This window comes from Piliocolobus tephrosceles, chromosome 2 (genome assembly GCF_002776525.5).
Source record: "Piliocolobus tephrosceles isolate RC106 chromosome 2, ASM277652v3, whole genome shotgun sequence".
NCBI classification, from domain to species: domain Eukaryota; kingdom Metazoa; phylum Chordata; class Mammalia; order Primates; family Cercopithecidae; genus Piliocolobus; species Piliocolobus tephrosceles.
In genome coordinates, this window is record NC_045435.1 from 51,641,934 (window position 1) to 51,665,006 (window position 23,073).

The 23,073-nt window shown below is 39.4% G+C and overlaps 1 protein-coding gene across 19 annotated transcripts in view; it reads right to left on the bottom strand.

Annotated features, from left to right (window-relative positions):
• The window catches only part of SETD5 (SET domain containing 5), an 81,979-nt gene that overhangs the window by 27,321 nt on the left and 31,585 nt on the right, over positions 1–23,073 (bottom strand). For 2 of the 19 annotated variants that reach the window (XM_023218538.3, XM_023218543.3), the window contains exons 3-19: positions 22,523–22,709; positions 21,478–21,702; positions 17,991–18,183; positions 17,603–17,708; positions 17,068–17,276; positions 16,671–16,729; positions 15,649–15,827; positions 14,679–14,717; positions 10,927–11,169; positions 9,863–10,011; positions 9,355–9,472; positions 8,222–8,331; positions 6,048–6,300; positions 5,612–5,695; positions 4,412–4,669; positions 3,400–3,720; positions 2,780–3,022 (exon numbers count right to left, since the gene is read on the bottom strand). In XM_023218538.3, coding sequence (XP_023074306.2) covers positions 2,780–3,022; positions 3,400–3,720; positions 4,412–4,669; positions 5,612–5,695; positions 6,048–6,300; positions 8,222–8,331; positions 9,355–9,472; positions 9,863–10,011; positions 10,927–11,169; positions 14,679–14,717; positions 15,649–15,827; positions 16,671–16,729; positions 17,068–17,276; positions 17,603–17,708; positions 17,991–18,082 — 2,463 coding nt within the window. In that variant the 5' untranslated portion in view covers positions 18,083–18,183; positions 21,478–21,702; positions 22,523–22,709. Of the gene's footprint in view, positions 1–2,779; positions 3,023–3,399; positions 3,721–4,411; positions 4,670–5,611; positions 5,696–6,047; positions 6,301–8,221; positions 8,332–9,354; positions 9,473–9,862; positions 10,012–10,926; positions 11,170–14,678; positions 14,718–15,648; positions 15,828–16,670; positions 16,730–16,922; positions 16,964–17,067; positions 17,277–17,602; positions 17,709–17,990; positions 18,184–21,477; positions 21,703–22,522; positions 22,710–23,073 lie in introns of those variants that run through there. The other 17 variants (XM_023218551.3, XM_023218557.3, XM_023218542.3 and 14 more) reach the window with 14 other exon arrangements.

Sequence of the window (23,073 nt, forward strand, 5' to 3'; positions counted from 1 at the left end):
TCCCAAAGTGCTGGGATTACAGGCTTGAGCCACCGCGCCCGGCCACTTATAAATGTTTTTAAAATAACAACTGAGGATCTAAAAAATGATATGCTATAAAATGCTTTTTAAAAACTATGATTCAATTTAGAAACTCCAGGGATATCATAAAATGGTCTGTCAAATACTTGAACTCCTCCTCTTTTCAGAAGTAGCAAAATAATAATGATAAAAATAAAAATAAAAATAAATAGCATAAGAATCTGAGTACAACTATACAGATACAACTTTAATTTGTCCTACACTGGTAAGTTTTTAACTTACGAGGCCAGGCCCTCACCTCTTTAGTGAGATATGAAACAGTAAGCCTATGACCCTATTAGAAATATACATTGTTCTAAATAATCCCATGGAAGGTAGTTTTTCTCACTTATCTGATTAACTTATATTCTGAGGGATTTTCCGAATTTTATTAAGATTTTGTTGAATAGGCCGGGCGTGATGGCTCAAGCCTGAAATCCCAGCACTTTGGGAGGCCCAGACGGGCGGATCACGAGGTCAGGAGATCGAGACCATCCTGGCTAACCCGGTGAAATGCCGTCTCTACCAAAAAATACAAAAAAACTAGCCGGGCGAGGTGGCGGGCGCCTGCAGTCCCAGCTACTTGGGAGGGTGAGACAGGAGAATGGCATAAACCCGGGAGGCGGAGCTTGCAGTGAGCTGAGATCCGGCCACTGTACTCCAGCCTGGGTGGCAGAGCGAGACTCCGTCTCAAAAAAAAAGAAAAAAAAAAAAAAAGATTTTGTTGAATAATGAAAATGTTCTTAGGTTCTGCATTAGATAAGTCCTCTTTAACCAATCTAAGAACTCTTCTTCACTGCCATAAAGCCAAGTTCAATTCTAGCTAAGACATTCAATTTCATTGTATTCTGCCTCATAAAAAGCTGTATTTTAAAAAATAGACTCTTTATATGTGAACAGCACACAATAACACAATGATTTAAACTTAAACAGTTTTAAAAGACCCTATTTAAACAGTCTTGTTATGATAATCCTGTGTACGCAGCCTAAACTCTTCCTAAAGACTAACCATGACACACAGATAAAAGTGCTTGAGTAGAGCCTGTATAAATGAAATTAAGGATAGTCAGATACATTTGGAGAATATAACACAGACTTGTGTTAAATGGAATTTCTATCTGTTGTCTGTAGAAGTTTAAGGATGTGCTATAGATAGAAGTATAAAAGCAGAACCAGGTTAAAAAAGCTTAAAGAAATGCATTTTCTACCAGATTTGAAGTTACAGTCCTAGACACATGTTTTTGGTTTTTGTAAGTCTCTGCTAGTTGGAAAAGATGGAAACAGAAAGACTGCAACCCAGCATTAGAATTATCAAGAAGGAATTTCAATTCAAGAGCCTAGTTCATATTATCTGCAGCTCAGATTTCATTACTAATCTGTAATAAATAATCACCTACACTCCTAAAAGGACCAAAATAGGATATTGTATGACCTGGCTTGGTAAGATGCTTCAACAGTTAACATCCTTAGAAATGGTCAAATTTCTCTTTAGGAATTCTTCTACTAGGGTTTCCCCGAACAAACCAATGAGTGATTCCAATACTTAGGTAAGATGTGCAATTAGGAAAAGACTTTCTGCAATGTGCTGCTCATTCAGCAGTAGTGTCCTTCCTTTTTGCAGATTCCTATTGCCCTCCTCCCCTCCATATCCCACACCACTTTGGCTCATCTTTCATGCCCCTCTCCCCCCGAGAAATAATTTCTGTTCTTTGGGGAAAGAGAAAAGCTTTAACTTTGGAGGAGTCAGGGAAGACCTGCCTGGAGTTGGAGACTTCATCACATCAAATAATCTACATGCAGCATCCTCATGTACGTGATGCCAGTGGAGGAGGGCAATGGCAGACACTGAGGAAGGCAGCCTGAATCCAGATCTGAGGATAAGAGAAAAGGGTGTTCCAGGGAACAGACTCTACCTCAAAGAAAGACCAAATGAAAGGGTGTCCTATACTTCTAGAAACACGGAAAACAACATCATAGATCTGAGGGTGTGATCTATTCCTAAGAGACACCTTTGGAAAATATGCAGGGCTTCTGGGAATTAAGAAAGAGCATTCCAAAACAACACCAAACGCTACTGCCACTAGATCCAAAAACAGTAAGTAACTAGAAAGAGGAGAAAGAGGCAGAAACAGAGAGGGAGAGACAGTCTTTTAGGGTAGATTCCGTATTCTCTGGGAATAAACAGTCCGACTTGTCATTTGATCAAGGAACAGGAATTATGCCAATTACAATAGGATTTTTCCTCTAATTTCCTTCAAGTGATGATAGTGGATAACAGTGGTTCAACTGATTCAAAACACAATTTAATTATTTTTCATTTATGCAACAGTGTTCTAGAGGACCCAGGGCCTAATCTCACACAATCATCATAAAAGGACATGCTAACCCATACTACAAGAGCACACACAAAATATATCCGTCCCTACCCAGTCATCCACTGCTGTGTGCTCTCCCTCAGGAACCTCAAAGGTTCTCAGAAGAGACATCAGTGACCAGTCACAAATCTGAGCACCAAAAATGCAGTATATTCATTCCACCATAGTCTCACAGACTCTTGAAGAATCAGTATTTATGGCTGAACAACTAACTCATTATAAACTCACATGGGCAGAGTGGCTATTAGAGCACATGTTATTTATGTCATGATGATAGGAATCTTAGGCTTAAAAAAAAAGCACACACACACAAACACAACACACACACAAAAACACAGACATACCTTCTTACAGGAGCTGAATGTGCCATCAGGCAGAAGGGGCCTTCGACGTCTCTCAGGGATAAAGGGTGAGCCAAAGCGAATGTAGTGTTTGGGGGTGGTGCAAATTAATGGGGAATGGATAAGACCTGGTAACATGTTTAGGGTCGTTGCCAGTACTGTTGGATCCGTCGTGATACGTAAAGGGCACTCAACAGGGCACTCTTGCTTCTCTGCTTTGTCATTCAACCATTCTGTAACTAGATACTAATGTAAAAAAGAGATCATTAATTTATAAATCAAGAGGTAGCAGTGTAGTTCATAAAGACAAATGTCATCTAGAAACTAGGACAGAGGGAGATGCAGCAGCTACAGTATGAATTGGGCAACCAGAACACAAGGATATCTTCCTTCACCCTCTCCACGCCCACTAAGAGAGGAATAATTTCACCTATCAGTGATTTAAGCTGACTAAAAATAAGGTAACAGGTAGCAGGATGGCTCCAGCCTTTTATGTCAAAGCATTTTAGAACTTTCAATCTAATAATATTGAGATTAGTTTCTTCTGGGGATTGTAGGTCCTCTCATTTCACTAAGACAGCCCTTGCCAGACTGGACTTGTAAAAGATGTATTTGTGACTCACCTTTTTGGTTTTGGGGTATTTAGATGCAGCACGGTTGACATGGGATCCAGTAATTGACACCACAGTTGGGTCAGACCCTGTTAATGGCCTGTTTTCTCCTGAACTGTCTATACTTCCAGCTTCAGTAGGAGTTACTAAACTGTTACTTCCTCCCTCTTCTAAGGCAGCTTGTGACAATTCTGCCTGCTGTGCATTGGCCTGTTTCTGACGCTTTAGTCTTTGGGCTGAACTGGTCCTGTACCGAGAAATTCGACTCTTCGGCCGGGGCCTAGAAGGCTTTGCTGGAGGTGGCTTGGGGACTGGTTTTTCTGCAGCAATATCCTGTAGCAATAGTAGGGTCAGATGTTTACCAAAAATGTTTTATAAGCAAACAGTCTAGTTTCCTATTCACTTTAAGCATTCAGAATGTCTACTGATGAAAACTATAAGGATTAGAAACACTAATTTAAAATATAATTCTTGGCCAGGTGCTGTGGCTCACGCCTGTAATCCCAGCACTTTGGGAGGCTGAGACGGGTGGATCACGAGGTCAGGAGATCGAGACCATCCTGGCTAACATGGTGAAACTCCGTCTCTACTAAAAATACAAAAAAATTAGCCGGGCGTAGTGGTGAGCGCCTGTAGTCCCAGCTACTCGGGAGGCTGAGGCAGGAGAATGGTGTCAACTCAGGAGGCGGAGCTTGTGGTGAGCCGAGATTGCACCACTGCACTCCAGTCTGGGTGACAGTGCGAGACTCCATCTCAAAAAAAAAAAAAAAGTAATTCTTACATGCAAAAATGTATACACTTAAATGAGCTGAAGAGGCTAGGGACAAACGTTTGTGTTATTTCTATTTCTAATAAGCATTTATAAAATAGGCCAGTGAAATGGTTCCAGTTACACAGTTAATGGCCTTATTTATTGTGATACGGAGCGAAGGTGAAAAAACTAATTTTAAAAATTCCAAAAATTAGGTAATTGACATTAGCAAAGGTGAGGATGTCTAAGCTCTGAAGTCTTTTCAACTCTTACCCCTGCTTGGGAAGACCTCCGGGTATTTACACCAACACTCTGTGGGGTGCTTGGGGTGGTAACATTTGAAGCAGAGTTGCTAACTTCAGATTCAGGGGCTTCAGTTTTTGTCTCTTCACCAACAGGAGTCTCTGAAGTGGTTGTAGTAATCTCTACATCAGAGTTGCTCTGTTCCAAAGGCTGATCTCGCCGCTTCTTTCTTTTCTCTAAGTTTTCAAAAGCATGCATGATGGCTTCTACCTTTCTATCTTCCCTGGTCTAGAAAGAAATAGTATTGGTGTAGAAGAAAGCTTCAAATGAGTACGAGGGGATAGCCTTTATAAAAGTATTTTTAATGGAAATTTATAGAAATTCATTTAACTACCAGTAAGATGACACATATAACTTAGAAAACACAAGAAAAAACTAAAAATAAAATATTTCATTTTAAATGTGGGGAACAGTTGTAAATAAAGGCAAAGTCAAACATGAACTTTTCAAAAAGGGTCAATTATTTTGAAACTTTTTAATATGAAAACAGGATGGGTGCAGTGGCTCATGCCTATAATCCCAGTATTTTGGGAGGCTAAGGTGGGAAGATCACAAGGTCAGGAGACTGAGACCGTCTTGGCCAACATGGTGAAACCCCATCTCTACTACAATACAAAAAATTAGCCAGGCATGGTGGCACAAGCCTGCAATCCCAGCTACTTGGGAAGCTGAGGCAGGGGAATCGCTTCAACCTGGGAGGCAGAGGTTGCGGTGAGCTGAGATTGCGCCACTGTACTCCAGCCTGGCGAAAAAGCAAGACTCGGTCTTAAAAAAAAAAAAAAAAAAAAAAAAGTCATCAAATCAGGGTCATAAACACACAGACTGGTTTCAGCATAAAAGCAGAGAATTTTAGTTCATATGACTAAAAGGGTTTAAAAAAAATTCAAAACTCACACAAACCTAGAAAACTCCTAACCAGCCAGTTTTTCGGAAACCAGACTGTTATAAAAAAAAAACCTCTTAAAACCATCACTAGATAATAATCACTAGAAAACTACTGTGTGTACAGAGAAAAAGAAATCAAAGAATTATAATAAAATCTTTATTATGAAAAAGCCGAAATTATAACCTCCAGGTCAAATCAATGAGATGATACAAAGTTAAGAGAACAAAAGAACATGATGGAGGTAGCAGGAATAAGAAGGAGCAAAGGAATGTCACAGTACTCACCCTCCTGCTATGAGCTAGGTTCTCCTGGTCATCTATAACCTCTTCTTTCTCTTCTTCTGGTTTTTCTTCTGGATTGTCTACTTCCTTTAAGATAGAGGCAATATTCAGCTGTACTCAAGCTCTGAGAAAAAATCAATCTGTTTTATTCTGGTAGCTTAAAACTCTCTATAACAATCTCTAATGCTTTCAAGTGTTAACTCATGTGAGGCCACATGGTAAACATAAATGATAAGCTCTATTCTCTGGTGCAAAACCAGCAAAGGATGTTTTTGACTTCGTAAAACAGAAAGAAATGAATGAACACAATATACCCACATTGATATAAAGGGCATTAAGTGTTACTATAGCTCCCCTACTTAAACTATGCGGCAACTCAGGTTCCCCTTCCTTCGGAGGATTGATGACATAGCATCATCATTTGACCAGGGGCGATTACCTCATGATCACTGGATACAGTTACTTTTTCTGGAACTTCTTGTGATTGCTGGTCATTATTCTCCTCTGGAGCCTCATTCTGCTGCTCCATCTCTAGCTCTTTCCGTCGTGCTTTTCTACGTCTAGTCTCTGCTCCAATGGTGGGTAGGCTTGGAGGAGGTGGTGGGAGTGGCAGTTCTGTAGCATTAGGATTCCTTTTTTGTATAGGACAATTCCGGTTTCCCTTGTGACAGGCACAGTCCACTTTATAATTACTGCTCCAAAGAAACAACCAAAATGCCTGTCTCAGTACCCCTGAAATTCAGTTACATTATCCATTTACCCTCTCAAAATATCAGCAATTTCCTCTGATACGATCACTGAATAAGTTAAACAGAGGAATTAGAGAGTCCTATACTTTTGTTTTTCTTTTTATTGAAGATGGAGTCTCACTCTGTCATCCAGGCTGGAGTGCAGTGGTGCATCACAGTTCACTGTAACCTCTGCTTCCTGGGCTCAAGTGATCCTATTAACTCAGCCTCCTGAGTAGCTGGGACTACATGCCCAGCTAATTTTTTTTATTTTCGGCAGAGATGAGGTTTTGCCTTTTGGTCGAGGCTGGTCTGGAACTCCTGGGCTCAAGTGATCCTTGAGCCTTAGCCTCCCAAAGTGCTGGGATTAAGGGTATGAGTCACCGCGCCTGACGTAACACTTTCAATATTCTGTCTTTAAATGTGTAACCCCAATTCTACTCCATGGTCAGTGGGAAAAAAAAGAACACCCTCCCTAAATCCAATCCCCCTAGTGGTTTATTAGCTAGTTAGTAGGCAATGAATCAAGGATAAAGGCTGATGTGGCTATACTGATCTTGTGCCCACCATTACATGTCCTCACTTTTACCTACTAATTCCCTACTTCTTAAAACCTTTTCTGGGCCGGCTGTGGTGGCTCACGCCTGTAATCCCAGCACTTTGGGAGGCGGAGGTGGGCGGATCACGAGGTCAGGAGATTGAGACCGTCCTGGCTAACATGGTGAAACCCCGTCTCTACTAAAAATACAAAAAAAAATTAGCCGGGCGTGGTGGCAGGCGCCTGTGGTCCCAGCTACTCGGGAGGCTGCAGCAGGAGAATGGCGTGAACCTGGGAGGTGGAGCTTGCAGTGAGCTGAGATCTGGCCACTGCACTCCAGCCTGGGCGAAAGAGCGAGACTCCATCTCAAAATAAATAAATAAATAAATAAATAAAACCTTTTATTTTCATTTTCCTTGATGAATTAAACAGAACATCTTTTTTCTTATACCTGGGCCAAACACCACGTTACCACATAACCTCTATTTTGCCCCAAATGACCAAGGAACAAAAAGCATATACTTTATAAAATCCACCACATATTCATCTATGAATTGCCATTTATGGTTTTCTGCACTGTCATATACAGCTAGATAACATGGTTTCTGTGGACAGGGTGGATCTTTAAATCCCACTCCTAGCTTTATAAGGGTATAACTGACAAATTCTATTTTTTATTTTTTAAAAAAATAATAACATTAAATTCTATTTTTTTTTTAAGATGGAGTCTCCCTCTGTTGCCAGGTTGGAGTGCAGTGGTGCGATCTTGGCTCACTACAGCCTCTGTCTCCCAAGTTCAAGTGATTCTCCTGCCTCAGCCTCTTGAGTGGCTGGGACTACAGGTGCGTGCCACCACGCCTGGCTAATTTTTGTATTTTTAGTAGAGACAAGGTTTCATTGTTGGCCAGGATGGTCTCGACTTCCTGACCTCGTGATCCGCCCACCTCAGCCTTCCAAAGTGCTGGGATTACAGGCATGAGCCACTGTGCCTGGCCTAAATTCCCATTTTATATGGTCCCTGACATAAGTACTCAGCACATAACAACAGGATGCTATTTTAATTTCCAGGAGTGTCTCATACATACATATCCATTTTGCTATTCTTGCTAAGAAGGCATAAGTGAAAACACTTTTGTCAGGAAACTTGTGAGCAGTATCATATAAGGTATCCATATATCTAAAAAAAAATCTTGTCTTTTCCTTTATAATTTCTAGGCAGAAAATTCGTTAGTCATGGAAAGATTAAGTAAACAAAGGAAAAGGCAAGAAACAAAGCAGACTTTAGAGTGAATAGTTTAATATATAAGACAAGGACATTCATGTTAGGAAAGGTTTTCGAGATCTTACCAGTTACTATACTCATAATCAAATGCTATGGTGACCTCAGCATCCTTGGTGATGGCAGACACAGCATAGATGCACAGGTGAATCATCCCATCTGCAATCATGTGACGCACCTGTGTGAAAAGGCATCTGGTTGGATTTTTTACAAAGACCATGAACTTTCCGTAAGAGAAAAAAAAACATACTTTCTCTCCATTTTAGAGTTATAGTAATCTCTATTTAACTCAATCTTTTTATCTGAAACTATTATACTGTACTGGCTTGAAAATTTATGATACTTCTTGAAATACATGGAGAAACCTTGAGATGTTAGAAATCAGGGTAAAAATCTCTACTTTTACATCTTTTTTTTTTTTTTGGAGATGAAGTCTTGCTCTGTCGCTCAGGCTGGAGTGGAGAGGCGCGATCTCGGCTCACTGCAACCTCTGCCTCCCGGGTTCAAGCAATTCTCCTGTGCTGGGAATACAGGCACATGCCACCATGCCCGGCTGATTTTTGTATTGTTTTTTAGTAGAGACGGAGTTTCACCATGTTGGCCAGGCTGGTCTCGAACTCCTGACCTTGTGATCTGCCCGCCTCAGCCTTCCAAAGTGCTGGGATTACAGGCATGAGCCACCGCGCCCAGCTGCTTTCACATCTTATAGCTGTTTCCAGCTCCACCAGAGAATTAAAATTCCTTAGCCAGTAAGTAAAGCTCTGTGGATTTTCTTGCTTTATTTGATGTGGCTGCTCTGAATAATGAATTCTAGAAATGCCTAGATCCTCTCATAGAACACTACTTACTAAAATCTAAAGAAGCTGCAACCAAATAACTTAGTTAGGTCTGATGACATCTACTTACACCGTATGGCAATTTCTTTAATACAACTACACTTGATTTTCTTATCCAGTCTAGCTTTCTCCTTAGCAAATGCTAACTTGCTCTTTTCTATCTCTGCCTTCTCTAAAGAAAATTCTTTCCTTGCTCCCATTTTCTCAGTATAAAAGCACCATTACTTTTGTTTTTCACCTCTCACAATGAAATATCACGACTATTATCTACAGACCTTTATCTGAGTGAAGTTTTCACACTGTTTCTTCAGTAAGCTTGTCATTTGATGGTTCCAGTCAAAGGGAAGTTGCTACAGATATCTTACCTCTGCATTTGGTGTACATGATCTTCTGATGAACCGAGCATCATTACCGAAAGTACGGGCATCCACACACATCTCTACACCATTGAATTTTGAGTAGAAGAGCACAAAGGGGTATGGTCTAGGGATATAATTAAAATTCCTGTAATTCTCAACACAAATAAGAAGGCCACCCCAAGACTCCAAATATGAAGCATATGCTGAGAGAAGCAGCAGCAGTCTTTTACAATGCCTAAATTTGGAAAACATCACATGCTTGTCTGCTTTTGATTAAAGAACAAGCACAAAGCAAGGAATGCTTGGCTTGGAAAGGAGTTGTCACCACTTTATACATTAAACAATTTGCAGATTTACTTGTACTTCTCTACAAATAGCAGACAGGTGTGAGCTTATCTGAGCTGTGATTTTTTTTTTTCCCCAAGAGCATCCTATCAAACAGAATGATTTTTACAACAACACTGGTCAACCAGGTCCACCTTAGCCCTCACTGCTCAATGAATGATGTTCTTACTTTTTGAAGAAATGCCCATTGACCTCAAATTGCTGTCGTAACATGACTTTCCCACGATACTCTATTATAAGAGTGTCCAAAGCCAAATCTCTTGCAGCCCTCAGGATCTTCCGATGCTTTTGAACACGAGTGACTCTTCCCAGCTGTAACTGAATAAAACCAGAGCAGTAACATTACACAACAGCAAGAACACCTTAGTAGACACTCAAATTATTTCATAATTAAGGAAAACATGCTAACATTTTCAGGTTTTATCTGTATATGTTAAATTTAGATCAATGATGAGAAATTTTAAAATGTGACAAAAGCTCAATTTTTCTAAGAGACATACTACATCTAGTGAAACTGCCTCCCCAGAAAAGGCAAGATAAAAAAAAAACAAAAACACAAACAAACAAAAACAAAACAAAAAACACAACAAATCATGATTAAAATTTCAGTGACTCTATCTCTAAAATAAAGTTGAGAAAGAACATGCTTAACTTTCTATAAATCTTAGATAATTCCTACCTAGGTTATATAAAATTTCCCATACAAAGTCATCGTTTTTTTTTTTTTTTAAAGAGACAGGGTCTCACTGTCACCCAGGCTGGAGTGCAGTGGTGCAATCATAACTTACTATAACCTCAAATTCATTCAAGTGATCCTTCTACCTCAGCCTCCCCAGTAGCTGAGACTTACAGGTGTGTACCATCACAACGGCTAACTTTTAATTTTTTTGTAAAGAGAGGGTCTCACTATGTTGTACAGGCTGGTCTTGAACTGCTGGCCTCAAGCAATCCTCCCACCTTGGCTTCTTGCCAAAGTGTTGTATTCTAGGAGTGAGCCACTGCACACAGCCTCAATTCATCTATTTTTTATTAATAAAGGTAGTTTAAAAATATGTATCCAGATAGTTTCCAGTTAATATAACCTACTTTTGGTTACATATGATCAATACCTGTCTAATCTGTTATTCTATGGCCTTGTACATTTGGAAGGAACAGTAATTCCAATCCATTACCCTCTTTCTGGGTTCTTAAAATTTCAGATACTTAGAGAGTCTTCAACCCTTTGGTGCTTACCTGCATTTGGGAACCAATAACTGTGTTATTACAGGCCAATTCAGTCTTATTAATAGTGTCTAAAATAGTAGGTTTGCCCACAAATTCCTTGCTAGAATGTAGGTGTTGTTCAAGGGCGTTCTGTACATCTGCACTGTACTGATTAGTGAAAGCTTCTTCATACTGGTCAGTCCATAGTCTTATCCGATTTTCCCAGCCCTCAGTTGTATTCTCATCTAAATTCTGTGCTTCAGAGGGAGAATTCTGTAGAAAACAAATTCAGGGAGGTTAGTAAAGTCCATGCATAAATAGGGGATTGGGAATGGGGATGGGACAAGTTGGGGTTCCAGAGAAAATTTATCACTTGGCAACTGATGTGGCATAAAAGAGTAATGGACTGGGAGTCAGAGGATCTGGTTTCTATCATGCTTTTGTTACCAATGAGAGGTGAGACCTTGAACAACTTCTTTAAATGGGGAAGCTCAGTTTCTCCATTTATAAAGTAAGAAATTAATTGGGATCATAGTTTCACCCCATCACTGTGATTTTATGACCATTTTAAAGTCATAAAAATCAATTTTCTTATCAAAAGACTGACATCAAGTTCATAAGAAAATCTTCATAAAAATGAACAGAGACCTCACATTTACCACTCCTTAAATTTTTCATACTCACTCTGTAGTTGGTGTTAGCCCAAATTGGTTTTTTGACTATTCTCCAGGAGAATGAATGTTTTTGTGTCACTTATTATTTTCATAATTCATGTTCATTCTAAACCTACATATGACCTTAATCAGTCAATCAATCTCATCAATCCAATCATAATCTTACTACCCATATAAAAAGTTATTATTTGAGTATATCCTTCTAACGCCCTATTTTCAACATTTTAAATTATCACATTCTAAATAATCTGAAGAGGTGAAGTGAGGGAAGAGGAGTAGGTAGGGAGAATACAGAAAATGTCTAAGAGGTACTTTGCTATACTCCTTTAGGAAAACCATTGCCCTCCATGGTGACAGTATTGAGAAAAGATTACAACAACTCAGGAACAGCTTTCTAGGCAGACAGTGCCTGAGCTACAAAGACAAAGCTTAAGCCCAATACATGCTCTCCTCCATGGTGTTCAAGACTTAAGTGCCATCAGAAAACAAAACAAACACTGACAGTAATGATGTCATGCTAGTGATGATTAGAAGGAAAAGACACTGTACTACCAAAGCTACTTGAAAATCCATGTCCACATTAAACTTGCAAACAGGCACAACAAAATTAAATATACTTTCCATGAATGGCACAGAAAACACGGATGCTTATCATAACACTTTCTTTTGCCACTTTTGCATCACTGTTGCTGACTGATTATTGTCTACTATCCTTTCTGCAAGGAACAGGAGTATGGAAGAAAAAAAATCAACACTATTGTTTCCACATTTCTTACTAGAGTCCAAAAGACTGAACAATAAACAAAGGGATCTAAAGAAACACCTAAGGCCAACATACTGACAATCAGATTATCACCTGCTTGACATCAGTAGCAGTTATGCAAAAGAATAGTGCAAAATCTTAGGCTTAACTGAGCTTACAGACTAGTGGGATTGGCAGTGTTCAAACAATATTCCCAGCTTTAAGTAGCAATCATTAAACTTACGACTTGGTAAGTGTACTGTATTCTAGAAGTCTCTGTCACAGTATTAGCCATTGTTTACTAATCTCACTGTGTGTTTATTCTGATGTCCTATCCTTCAAGGCATTAGAGACTCTATCTCGGTTGGGTTTAGAGTAGTGGTTCTCAATTGAGGGAAATTTTGCACCCAGGTGACATTTGGTAATATCTGAAGACATTTTTGATAATCTCAACTGAGTGTATGAGTGTTACCGGCATCTAGTGGGTAGACACCAGGGATTCTGTTCACATCTTGAAAGCACAGAACAGTCCCTTCCACAACACAGATTTGGTCCAAACAGTCAGCAGTGTCAAGACTGAGAAACCCTGATTTACAATTAAGTCTTCAGTAGGGAAGCTGGTCTTGACACTGGGATTAAAAATCCAAATGATATTTTTTTTTCTAATTCTTACGGCTCCCACCTGGATCACTGGAGGAGTTTTAAACTAGTAATTCTGAGCATAAAATTTATAACTCAACTTAAAATTAAAAGACTCAAAATGACTAGTAACTGTTTTTTTTTCTGTCTAAATTTTAACACACCTATGAGGCTGTCAACCTCCCAAAACTGAAAGCAAAATATGGGGTTTATGTGCAGTTTTCTGGTACAGCCAGTCTATAGCTTTCAAAAGGTTTCGAGCTTCTGGAGATGAGTTATGATAGTTGCTTGATGAGAGAAAAGCATTTAGTAGCCGGGATTAGGGCAATTATCTGCCTCCAAAGTCTATTTAAAAGGCCCCTCTCTAAGCAAATGAGACAAAAATAAAGGGGCAGCTAAAGCAAACTTGGCCACTTGCAGGAGACAGATCCAGCAAAGAAATGATTAATTTGTCTTCCAAGACACATCCCAGGCCTCTGATGCTCTCCCAACACTTTCACAGGTATGTGCAAGTCTGTTTACAGATATTAAGTGAGGTCTTTGAACTTTAGGTAAAGTGCTACCTGTAATCTTTGCTAACACCAGTCACATTGGTGCTGCACATAAAGCAATCCTAAAAAAGCTTATCCTTACTGAATTTTTTTTTTTGAGATAGAGTCTTGCTCTGTTGCCCAGGCTGGAGTGGCGTGATCCCGGCTCACTACAACCGCCGCCTCCTGGGTTCAAGTGATTCTCCTGCCTCAGCCTCCCAAGTAGTTGGGACTACAGGTGCCTCCATCATGCCTGGCTAATTTTGGTATTTTTAGTAGATACGGGGTTTTACCATGTTGGCTAAGCTGGTCTTGAATTCCCGACCTCAGGTGATCAACTTGCCTTGGTCTTCCAAAGTGCTAGGATTACAGGCGTGAGCCACTGAGCCTGGCCTTACAAAAGATTTTAATGTTTATGCTCTATAACTCTCAATAGGAAAGCGCTTGTTTTTGTATCATTTAAGAATATGAATACTTATAATCTCGAATTTAATTCTAATTAAATGCTTTGAAGCCCTCAGTAATAATTTGGGAGGTATGTTTTCCTCCTATATATATATATATGTAGGTAAAGGAGGATATCAGACAGCATAATCAAATCTCCTTTTGGCAAACTGTTTTTAATCAACCAGCACCTAACAGTTCTTTTAAACCATTCCACGTAATTGCTCTATTCTCCAAGTTCTTTACAAAGTCATACCTCATAAACTCTTTTGATATCTTAAGAAACACGCTAGCATTATCTAAGTCTTTTCCACCAAACAGATATGCTAAGAGAAAACAGTAATTCTTATCAGTAATACAAGCTTCCTGCAATTAAAGCCCACACAGTGCTAGGGTAGATGCACAAGAGATCCTGTATCATTACCAGAAAACTCCACTCCTAAGGTTGAGTTCAAAAACAGTGACAGAATATACCAGCCTCATGTTGTTTGGAAAAATGTCACTTACCCCCTACAAAAGCAATGCATGAAAAACCAATCAATGAAGGCTGATTACAGAAAGGGAAAATATTTCAGAAAATGGCCAAGAAAATCTACTTTGGAGAAAAGCTCTATGAAAACTGAATGGCAACAACTACAAACTAATGAAAAGCAGACTCCAAGATTCCCAGACCATCAGTGTCAGGAAAGAAGCTGACCAAAATGCAAGATCACAGTGAAGTAAAACACAGCATCAGCGAAGATTACCCCTTACCTTCATCCGCAAGGACTTCCGGGATCCCTCTCGAAATGCCTATCCCAAGGAGGAAAACAAGTAGAACAAACAAAACTTGGTACCAAGAATGACAGTTATACCTATCTGAGACTAAAACTAAGGCACAAACTAGTGTTCTATTCTGTCCCCGTTTCTCTAGGTAAAAAATACAATAGAATTCCCCAAACTATTATCAAGAATAGGGGTAGCTCAAGGCCAATGAACTCTGAGACTAATTTTAATACTTTCTATTGTGAAGCTAGGTAATTAACAGGGAAGAGCATGCTCTCTTAAATCCTATATGCACCTCTGATACTAAGAGAAAAAGTAAATAAAAAAAACTTTAAAGTTGCAGATTTACCAGTTTTGCAACTAAGAAGGAAACAAAGACCAATCCCCTTAACAAGGGGTGAACAAGTCACCTAGAAGCAACAAAGTTGCTGTGATGGGGAAGAAAGAACACAAACCAGAAGTTTCTCCCGGAGACTTTTTAGCTGAGAATACAGGAAAGTGACCATGACACTGAGGAAGCCTAGACCATTCAAGAGATGTTTCCTGATTTTTATTTTTTTGCAACAAGGAAAAACAATCAACCCAAAGATATGAGGCATGTAACCAGGACAAGAATTTCAGACTGTACTTTGGGATTGAGAGGTGGGGAGATACTGTAAGGATAGTGGAAGCCTAGACTTGAGGCTGCAACACATATGGACTTGTGCCAGGTAGGGCTGGAATTTCATACCTGGGATGGGGGCTGGAGTAGAAGATACTTTGAGCCAGTGGTGATGATATGGTGTGGCAGAAGAGAGGTTGGTCTACATGTACATAACACAGATTAGCTGATTTTTCCAAGTAGAACAAAAGTGGCCCTTCAAACACCTGGATCAAACTTCTTAAAAGAATTCTGGTGCATTCTTGCTCCAAAATTTGAGCTATTTCAGACACTTCTATTTATTTTTACCCTACATACCTTGATTTTCTTTGTCTTTGGTGCTGCACGACCCTTTTCTGGACTCTTTTTCCGCTTCTTGGGTTTGGTTCTTCTAACAGTTAAGGTGATGCTTGTAGGTGTGTGCTGTGTTGCTGTATACAACACAGTGGAAGGAGAAAGCTCCTCATCCCAGCTTTCTGTTGCACTGCTATCCCCACCTGAAAAACGATGATTTATTAGTTCAGGTACTAATAGCCTCAAAAGTATATTAAAAGTAGCTTATTGTTTTAGGTGTGCACCACATGCAGTAAGTCATTACTTACATTATTAACTCTTATCATCTGTAAAGCAACGTTAAGTACCCATCTTCCTTATGAAAACAAGATTCTATGTCATTGGCATTAAGCATATAAACCCTGTTCCTCATGGTATCTATTTCTCCCCTTGTATTCAGTCTCTAAGCTTCACTGCCTCAATCTATAACAATTTGAAACTGGCTAATTTTTAAAAGAGGGATCCATATTTTTGGTGTTCACAAGGAATGCTTTGCTACAGGGCTAAAATGTTCCCATTTTAACGAACATTTCGTTTACAATGGGAGAACTATACTGTGGTCTTGAGAGGACTTCTATCTCTTTCTGTGAAAAGAGCTGGCTGGGGGACCATGGGAACTTATAAGAGAGGTCTTTTTTTTTTTTTTGAGACGGAGTTTTGCTCTTGTTGCTTAGGCTGGAGTGTAATGGCGCAATCTCGGCTTATGGCAACCTCCGCCTCCCAGGTTCAAGCGATTCTCCTGCCTCAGCCTCCCGAGTAGCTGGGATTACAGGCATGCGCCACCACATCTGGCTATTTTGGATTTTTAGTAGAGATGGGGTTTCTCCATGTTGGTCAGGCTGGTCTCAAACTCCCGACCTCAGGTGATCCATCTGCTGTGGCCTCCCAAAGTGCTGGGATTACAGGCGTGAGCAATTGCACCCGGCCAAGAGGGGTTCTTAAAACAAACATTTAGATCACAGAATATTTATATGTCAAACTGTGGACCTAACCCATCTTCTGCTCACCTGATATGTTGTCCTGCTTCCGCCGATGAAGTCTAATAACCTTCCCCCTGCTCATTCCCCTAAAGAGGGAAAATAAACTTAAAGTAGTCCTTTCAACAGCATGCATCACATCATAGCACACATGGGCGAAGTGTCTCTGCATATGCTACCCCCTCCCTCCCACCTACCAAATGTTTCCAGGACATTAAATTTCATATCAAATTCAATAGCTTTAACATCAATCTCTCATTCCTTGTTGTCAGCAATTCTCACCTAGTGCAGAGAATTCGAGCCAAGGAGCACTAAGGAATCATCTACATTAACAAACACAAGAAAGAATACTTTGAGCTTTTCCCTACTTGTAAGAAACCCTAATCCCAGCAACCCAGACTTAAATTTAGATGGAACAGGATCTTACCTGCACTTGTCACAGTTGAGAAGGAAGCCATCCTGAGAAAGACCACAAGGACACCAGGTAGGTACAGTCTCTCCTTCAGAGTTCGGGCTGTCTCCACAGCGTTCCTCTACGGGCGACGGCAGGCCATTCAGGTCAGAACGAGGGATGATCGTCTGGACAGGGGGAGAAGCAGGAGGTGTCGGAGGAGGAGGGGCTCCGTAATTATGATCCTGAAAATAAGATTTTTTAAATCAACAGTGTCCAAACACTGGCCCCTCTCTCCCCTAAAGTATGGTACATATGGAAAGAAAGAAGAAAGTAGTACCCTTCGTTTTTTGGCTTCAACCAGGAAAGTGATAAAACAAAATGCCAAGGTCAACTGGGACATAAAAACAAGAACAATGATGCAGGGCTAGACGTCCGCTGGAGTCAGGGAAGTGCAAAAGGGGCAACTTCGTCATGCTGCATATAAACATTTCAAGAAAGTCACAATGTATAAGAATGGATTACACTCCAGGAAGATCACTGTTCTGGAGAGAAACAAATGCATACTCACAGCATAAGGCAGTCCTCGACACCCATGCCTCTGAGTGGTCCCATAATTATGAGTGGAATACACGCTCTTCTCATTAACTGCTGGACTAGCCTCCACAGATTCAGGGCTGCACAAAGGCGAAAAGCAATGCATGATAGCATAACACCTAATCTTCCCTTAAACTAACACTTCATTTCCCATTCTAACCCCTCCTCTTTCCACAACCACTAGCCACTAGGACAAGAGAAAGAACTCAGTGAAACAATCTTATTAACATAACTAAGCCTATAAATAACAGTAGGAGTGTTATTAAATGTGGATTTGTGTGTAACATGAAGCCAGTACAGGCAGATGTCTGAAGGCAGGCACCTGAGATACAAGGTGTCCCTAATGACAAACACAAACGTACCAGCTGAGCGGGGAGTTTCCCCTAGAGAAGCCACTCTGGGCTGGTTTAGACTCAGAACTATTCTTCTTAATTGGATCTCTTAATACTTCCATGAAACCTCACATGACATTTGCAGTGAGTGAGATGATGAAAGTGCCTTCTGCACTGCCCCAGGGACCAGGCCCTCTTCCATTCACTACCAAGACAGGATACCCTGAAGAAAGTACAGGTAAAAACAATGGCATCTTATATTTATCATACCTCTCATCTTGACGAACCCCCAACACCTTTCAAATATTAGAGTAATAATTTCTCATCCACCAATGACATGCAAGCATATTAAGGACAAAATAATTTATCAGCTGCATGATAATACCATAGAACTTCAAAATAAAAACTAAACTGGAAAGTTATGTTAGTCTAGTGACAAGTAATAACAACAGTAATGGCCACCATTGTGAACTGCCCATTATTTGTTAGGTGCTTTATATATCTATTAATTCAATTTCAGCAACCACTAAACATGGTATATACCCCATTTTTACAGAGGGGGAAGATGTGGTGGTGAAATTACATGACTTCCCCAAGGTTACATATTGACACAGCTAAGATTTGAAACAAAGTCTGTCTGACTCCAAAGTCTATGCTTCTTTCCACTACAGAAACGAGGATGACATTCAGTCCTTTAAAGAAAATTATTTGAGACCTTTATTAACCAGGCTTAGTGAGAAGCTTGGTTTAGTATCTTTTTGTACCCTTTGTGAGTAGAAAATAAACTATTCAAGCACAATGTATTATTGTAGAATTATACATGTATTCAAACTTAGAAAATTAACGTAAGCCTTTACAATAAAAAGGCTTTGATGGCAAAGGATAAAATTCAGGTTTATGGGAAGCAAGAACTTCAACTCTGATTGTTACCTGGTTAGGTTTTAGGGAATACCGAAGGATAATTCAAAAATATAAAGTCTGTACAGCTTTGCAGAATAGAATAGTAATTTGTAATTTATATTAATTAGAACACAGATTCACAAATTAGAAACTCCGATGATTGGTATAACACAAACTTAGAGATTAATGCGTCTTTCAGGGAGTCAAATAATGCATATTGTTTGCTTGAAATAACAGACATTTTTTCCTGCTTAGAGATACACAATATATAGTATGGCAGGAATAAGTGTGCAGTTCAATGTGGTGCAATGTCAATTGAGAAGTGAGGGATCAAAGAAAATTCTGAGACATGTATCCAACTCACCCAGTTATATGCTCCAAAACTGTGAGAAGGGATCTTATTAATAACAGCAAAGGAAATTTCTAGGTGAAGAAGAACTTTAGACAGAGTAAAGTATTCTCTGTTAGTGAGGTGCATGCATTTTATTACTTAAAAGTGTCTGCAAGATGGGAACAGGGGGAGGGGTACATCAAGAATGCAGGTCAGTATTCTTGAGAAAAAGATGATCTGAACATGGCTCACTGAGAGGCAATCATCTCTGAGTATTAGGAAACAGGTGGGGTTTCCTAAATGAAACCAAAGGCAGACAAGCAATAATAAAATGAAGGTATAATTTAGTTTCTATGATGGACAGTTAAAAGAAAGTAATAAATTTATACAACATTGTTAATTTACTAGGTACATTACTAAACAAGTATTCCAAAAGCTGTATATATTTTATATAGATTTTGTACCACTGAACACATGGAGTGAAACATGATAGCTGTTTACTAGGAATGGATTTTTTTTGGGGGGTGGGGACAGGAAAAAGGAAAGTTGCATGAAATCAAAGATGGCCATGGAGATGGAGCTATGCTGGTTGTATCTTACCCATCTCCAAACGGGTAAATATGAACATATGCACTTCATGTGCAAGTCTAGGGAATAAAAATAAAATGTATATGGTGGAGGTTAAAAGGCCATCGTATTGCACAATACTTTCTAGTTAAGCACAGCATTGAATATATTGCTGTGCATGCCAAATTTAAAATTTAAACTCTTATCTTCTGATGAAGAAACTCTGCAATTTCCATATTGGTTACTGATTAAATACATAGTTAGACATTGACAGGTAACTATAAGATTTCCTAAAATATTCCTTGATATATATACTGGTTTTTATATTTAAAAATATGAATTAAAAATTTGGAATGGAATTACATCTCTTTAGCAGTCAAACATTTATGCAAATCTAATTACAGCCTTTCTTCTCCTATCACTGAATTGGACACATACACAGAAACCAGGTTCACAACAGATATACTCCATCAACTGTGTTCTAAGTACAACATGCAACCCAGCTGCTATCATGCCATTTCTTGGAAAACGCCTGAAATTCTGTAATGGTAGAATTGGAAATTCAGAAAAATCTTTGCTTTGCTTGTTACATCTACAAATTTTTCCTACAAACACACACAAAAATAAATGCATATTGCATATAGTTGCCATCGGATTTAAAATCCTATGAAGTCTAGGTCTAGTTGAGTATGCTGCACTTAATACCAGGTTTAATCTTAAAGTGCCCAGAACAGCGAAATAGGCATGATGAAACATTAATAAATATTAATAATTTAACAGAATGGTACGTAGCTAGTTATTGACATTCTTTCCCTTTGTAGAAACACGTAACTATGTAGCCAGTTACGACCACAGTATCAGAAATCTGTCTGGAGATCATGAAAGAAAATGTTTCAGGAAATCCTAGAATACGCTGGTGTTAACAGAGACAGTGCAGTCACATTTGTAGACCAGAAGTATTTTTATTTCTGGAATTACTCCTGGACTCCCTAGCAGTATTTACGGGCAGTCATGTCTATACTTTGGGGAAAACACCAATTGTAAGATTAACTGCTCTGGGTCTTTTATCTACTAATTCCAAACTTACTGGTTTAACCTCTTTGCTGAAATTTCTCACAAATGCTATCTATCTACATAGTTAGACAATCTACATAGTACCAGGTTAGTAGCCGACTTTATAAAAACCTATAAACACAATACAACTGGGCTACCTACTAATGCAGGAAGAGTTTTAAGTACTTTATTTGGGGAAAGAGTTGTAAAATGGTAAGTCTCAGTTACTGACATAACTAAATACCTTTTGTATGCAAAAAAACCCAAACCAAAATAAAACAAAAAAAACAAAAGAAGAAAAAAGCTCTAGAAGAAACAAATCAACCCTTCCCCACTCCCAACCCTCCTTTCTCCTTTTTATATGGGAAAAAGCCCAAACGCTGCTTTCCATTTTAGACTACCCCAGAATATTATACACTATTTCTCAGGGTAGCTTTAAGTCTTCCTTTTAAGGAACTCAGTCAACAGGTAAGTAGTATTAGGTGGCTTTATGAAGAAATATACACAATCTTTAATAATATTGTTTTAAGGAAGAAAACCACTATAAATCAGGGTTGCCATTCAACCCAGAAATCAGGTACAGTTGCTTTGCTTTGCTGAAGGGGGACGCATCCCCGGGGACTGTGAAAATGGCAAGAGAAACAGGGGAATTAGAGCAACACCCACCTCACTCAAGAAGTGGCTGTGGGATCAAGAGTCTGAACTGGACCTGAACATATTCAAAACACCAGGATTTTTCCAGCCCAGACCCTAATCCCTGGTACTGCCTGGAATAGACTTGGCTTCTGGGGGTGTGCTGCCCCCTAGGCCCCTTGGGTCTCTTTCGCTGGACTTTCACATCCTGGTGTAGTGCCACTTCGTCTTGAAAGGTAGGGGGCTTCCACTTCCTTTCTGTAAGCAAGGAAGATTGGGTACAAGGGAGGTAAAAGGACAACAGGGGGAATCTGTGAGCAGGGGGAATCTTGGACAACTTAAAAGAGAAGGGATACAAAAGACTAAAAATTTAAAAACTGTGAATAATATATATAAAAGTTGTATAATGAAGGCCTACCTTCATTGTCATTTGTCAATTACATTCTTCAAGAATTGAGAGAATAATTTTAGGGATTGGGCCTTTGGACAAACACTGAATTCCTAAAGCTGCTCTTAGCTGAAAAGAAAGTTTGGTACCACTGATTTTGAAGGTCCTCTTTCTAGGCAGTGAATATTATAAAAATAAACAGATGCCACTGCTCTCCATGTTTTCTACCCCAGATGTCAGAAGGTCTAGGCAACCTGCCCATATAGTTTCGACCCCTTTACTCTAGAACAATGGGAAGTACATAGGAAGAGGACTTCAAGGAAAATCAGTTGGAAAGAACACCTTATCTCCCTCCACCAGAATAATCATTAACTCTACAGAAGCAGGTAGTAATACCTACTTTATTCTAATTTTCCCCACCCATTAAAATAAATGAAAATGAATTCCTACTTTGCAACTTTGGTTCTATTAATTATTTGCCCAGAAATACCCCTCTGAAAACTCTTCCTTCCCCTTCTAATTCCTTTTTTCCTCCAGCTTCAATGGGGGTAAAGGGAAAGGTCTAATGTTAATTATAGTGGGACAGGATCTGGTTAAGAAAATACTACGTACTGTCTTATTAGCTATCCATAAGGAAGTTGTCTCCACACAGACTGGTAATTTACCTACAACCTAGAAAGTAGCACTTACTCTGATCCAGCAGCCATATCTGAGTAGGATGTATCTGGTGTGGTGACTCCCAGAGGGATTGCAATGCTCATGACGTCCAACACAGCAGAGATTGGAAATCACGGGGTCCAATTAATGGAGACTGACCACTCTGAGAGTGGGGGTGAGCTGCAGAGCGTTATCCAACATGTTATGGACATGAGGAATCCTACAACAGAAAAGGAAAATATCTAGTAAAATAAATACCTAGTTATCAGATAGTTCTTTAAGTTTATCCTAAATGCTACTGAATATTTTTCTGCATTCTTGAACAAGGCTTTTAAGGGATAATTATAAAATAAATATAGCCACAGTGTCCCATGTTTACTATGCATTTCATTAATGTTTCACAAAGTAGGGGGCAAAAAGTTATGCTTACTTTTGTTTTTCTTTTCAGTTGAAGGGAAAGGAAGAGTCTGCCCATCTCACTAACCAACACTTTCTCCCCATTCTAAAACTGCCCAAGCAAAATTTTCTGGCAGCCTAGGATCTAGCAAACAGGTTTTAAGATAAAGGATGGTTATTAGAAATAT